This window comes from Apis dorsata, unplaced genomic scaffold (genome assembly GCF_000469605.1).
Source record: "Apis dorsata unplaced genomic scaffold, Apis dorsata 1.3 scaffold_260, whole genome shotgun sequence".
Taxonomy (NCBI): domain Eukaryota; kingdom Metazoa; phylum Arthropoda; class Insecta; order Hymenoptera; family Apidae; genus Apis; species Apis dorsata.
Genome location: NW_006263538.1, coordinates 191,964 through 196,199, shown reverse-complemented (window position 1 = coordinate 196,199; position 4,236 = coordinate 191,964). Strand labels below are relative to the sequence as shown.

Below are 4,236 nucleotides of genomic sequence, written 5' to 3'. Positions count from 1 at the left end.
ATTTTTGCAATAACCATAAATGTGATGCAGATGCGCAGATGTGCTCTTGAAATAATTTACATTTCCATTGCATCAATTTAATCATTTATTGATTTAATTGAAACGATATATCTATGGACACGTTAAAGCTTTTCCATGTTCGTAAATAAATACTTATTTAATTATATATTTTAAATTTTTAATTATTTTTTTCAATTTTTAATGTGCATATATCTTATAACAAGTATAACAAAATTTTTCAAAAAATAAAGATATATTTTTTATTTCTAAAAATATCTTTTCTTTATCGAAACTCGAGACAAAGAAAATTTTAAATAAAATCATTTCTTTTACCTCCTTCCAAAATAATTTCAATTCAGTTCCCACATTTTGAAATTAATAAATAAATGTAAATAAGATTTATTTCCTATTTGTATTTTTAAGATGTACAATTCGTTCTAAAAAAAAAATTGAACTTAAGTTCACGTTGAACTTCGCTGTTGTAACTCGAACGTTAGCGTGACACGAATTTCGTGGACGATCGTGTATCTCCCATATCTTTCGAAAGAGACATATTTTACTTGAACGTTCTACAAGAATCCTCCTTAATCAACCGTGCCCACTTAAAATTCATCCCTCAGTCCCCTCAAAAGAAAGATGCACCTGAACACTGTTCGGAATGGCAAGCCCCCAAGTTACTAATATCAAATCAAAAATTTTAATTTCAATCTCCTCCGAAGAAACGCAACTTATCTCAACACAAAATCGGCGCGCAGCAAAAAGTCGTATAACGAATTTCTGTCGCATCGACAGAATTCCTCTAACGACCCTCTCTATATCGCATCGATCGATATAATTCGCGTGATCCATCTTCGAACGATCGACAAAATACGCGTTTCACTGTGGCCAAACCTTCCCGTTCGAATCGAGAAAAACTTACATTTCTCTCTCTCTCCATCTATCTATTTATCTCTATCGAAGATCGAATAAAAGCAATGCTTCTCGAACAAGCATCGATTCTTATTGTTGGCGATAAAAAGAATCGTGGAATTACAAGCATACGTATGATTTTTTGGTTATCGAAAATGTAGTCAGATGGCGTGCGACGCACACTATTAGACGAAAGAGAACGCACGAGGGCGTTGTTCGCTTACAATACGGTGTTCGTGACAGTGTGATACAAAAACGTATTTTATATATTCTGTAGATTTACATTTTCCATAATATCCACTTTCTCTTTCTCTCTTCCCTACTCAACAAATCCTATCCTCTCTTTCTATCCATCTTCCCTGTCAAAGCTCCGTCAAATCAAAGAGATGGCGAATAATTCGATCGTTTCCTTCGTTGTTCAACGACTCATTAACATTCCGGCGCGCGTACGCGAAAAGAAGAAGAAGAGGAGGAGAAGAAGAGAAGGCAGATCCACCGAAGAAGGACTCCTCTCGCCATCCTTCCTGCTCGCCTTCTTTCCTCTACCCGTTTCGAGCAACTCGTTTCTACGCTCCAGCCGAGGGCCCGATCCACGCCGGTTTCCAGTGCCCAGATGCTACCTGGCCGCAACCGACACGCGTCCACTCGCATCCGAATTTCGATACGTGCGCGTACGATTGTCATCACGGTTGTTAGTTGGAACGGGAGTCTTTGGAGAACTGTTGTTGGAGGTGGTTGGAGGAGCGTGGGAGGTGTTTAGAAGGTGAGTGGAAAGATCGAGATCGAGGTTGGATTTGTGGTGGTCGGTTTCCAAGGTTTGTCTTTTGGAGGTTTGACGAATGTCGTCATTGGTCATCCCCACTCCAATGGTCAAGTGATATAACTGGTCGTAACTCGATCGTTGACAGTGTTTATAAGGTGAGTGGAAAGATAATGGATCGTGGAAATTTTTGTATCGTTGGATTGTATTGTAATTGTAAGGAGATCATTTTTGATGTTATTTGTGAAAATTTGATTGGAAATGGAGGGATATATTGGTGTGGTTATCCCCACCCCACAATGGTCGAGTGACTAATGTCATATTGATGGTGTTGGTTTAAAAGATGAGTGGAAAGATTGATGATTTGCATTGTTGTATTGTTGTTGATTTTGGTTAAAGAAAATGAAAGAAATTTTTGTATAATCACCAATGTTGGAAATAATTACTGGACCAATTGATTTGGTGTTGGTAGTGTTTAGAAGGTGAGTGGAAAAATTGATGATGGATTGGATTAATTTGTGTGATATTGTCACATTGAGATAATTGATGATCTTACACTGAAAAAAAAGCAGATCTATCGGTAAAAATTTTGGAAAAATTAAAAAAAAACTAGAAATAATTAATAATTAATTTAATTAAATTAATGATACTACAAAACTATTACAAAACTAAACTACAAAATTTATTAATTAATTAAAAATATCATTTTCTTTTTAAATACAAGAGCAATCCATAGGTACAATCCATATCTCATTAAAACAATAATTATATGAATCATTGTTAAACATGGATTTATTCTTTTTTACTAGAATCACAAAAAAAGGAAATATAATATAAACTATTGTTGTACATTGGATTTAGAAATATAGTTCTAATTATAGAGAAGGAAATATAATTCTTTGAAAGAATTTTAATAAAATTTTTTTTCAATCAGCTATACCATAATAGAAATTAAATAATAATCAGAATTAAGATCACATCTTCTAATTCAAATTTTTTGGGATTAAAAAATAAGAAAGAAAAATTAACTGATGTATTTATAATAAGTTTCATAATTTATCTTAATATCAGCATAAAATTAAAATTCAATATTTCAGTTTCTAATCTTCATCCATTTTATTTTCATTATTTGTTTGTTATTACTTCTTACAATGAATAATTATTACTTATCATATACAGATATATTTATATTAAATTTTTTTTTATAACCTTGAATCAATGCAAATGAATTCGATCTTTTTAACTTTGTATTAATTTTCTATTTCGTTGATCATTCTCTACGATTGTCAAAGATGAATATAGAATTAGAATATAAAAACAGAACATTGTGATATATTTTATAATCGTTTTCTTTAAATCGAGTGGATAGGTTGAACGTTTCTCTCGTAAATGTCATTCTTCCTTTTCGAAATCGAGGGTGAAAGTGGATTCTCGTTGGAACGATGGCGCCACTGTACGGTACTCCATATTACGTTTGCTGTAGAACACGTTGTCGCTGTGTCATGTATAATTGAAATCGATCGTTGAACGAGTCCTTTGTGGATAAACCTGCGAATTGATATCAATTGTTCCTCGATCTTCAAACGGTTAAACTTCTCTTTATCGTCTTCGTTTCTTCAAAATTAGATTTATAAAATTTCTTTTACGTTTTGTCATGGATATGAGGAAATTCAACACAATTTGAAAAAGAAAATAAATAGAAATATATATTGAGAAATAATTAAGAAACGAATCAATCATTCGTAAATTTCTTTATTCTTAATTGCTTTTTATGCAATTCCAAAAAAAAAAAACATATTTATGTACATTATTTATGTAAAACATATTGTTATTTCTCTGTTATTATTTTTTGTTATTTATTTTAATAAATTCAAACGATAACTTAAAAAATCAAACGTTTAACTTGTTTCCTAATTTTTGTAATTAATATGTATACTTTATCAAATCTCTTATTAATAAATTCAAAAAAGAAAAAACTATAAAAGTTGCAATTATTTTATCTTAACAATATTAATCAATAAACCAAATTATCGATAACACAGTATCCCATTAAATCCTGATAACTACTTAAAATTCGTCAGAATTTTAACCTTTTGAGAGAAAGATATCAAAGTAGCGATTGTCGAGTAAAATAAAATACCATCATTGTCTTGAACTTTCTGCTTTTTATTATTAAAAGATTCCATAATCAAACAAAGATCTCTTCAATAGATTTTTTTATAATAATTTTAATTTACGAAAATCAAATGTACAATATATAATTATACAAAGAACTTTAAATAAATTATCTTAAAAATTACACAGACAAAATAATGTATCCTATATCTACTACTTATTGTCCACATTTATCATCGATATCCACTCTCAAGTAGTATACACGTAGCATTCCTCCTCCACGAGTAATCAGCCCCTGCGATAATTCTCTTTCGTGGAAAACGGAAAGGGGAAGGAAAATCGTCTGCACGTCGTCGAAATCCTGTGATCAAGATGCGTCGCGGGACCCAGCCATGGTATTTCGAAGGACGACGAGGCAATCGGATTGCCCGCACGGCGCGCATACCCGATGA

At 32.0% G+C, this 4,236-nt stretch overlaps 1 protein-coding gene across 3 annotated transcripts in view; it reads left to right on the top strand.

Moving 5' to 3' along the window:
* The first annotated feature begins 1,228 nt into the window (after window positions 1-1,228).
* The window catches only part of LOC102679455, a 26,338-nt gene continuing 23,330 nt past the window's right edge, over window positions 1,229-4,236 (top strand). Inside the window, exons 1-2 of one of the 3 annotated variants that reach the window (XM_006616363.2) lie at window positions 1,234-1,672; window positions 1,740-2,312. In XM_006616363.2, coding sequence (XP_006616426.1) covers window positions 1,296-1,672; window positions 1,740-1,980 — 618 coding nt within the window. In that variant the 5' untranslated portion in view covers window positions 1,234-1,295 and the 3' untranslated portion in view covers window positions 1,981-2,312. Of the gene's footprint in view, window positions 1,673-1,739; window positions 2,313-4,236 lie in introns of those variants that run through there. The other 2 variants (XM_031510770.1, XM_006616365.2) reach the window with 2 other exon arrangements.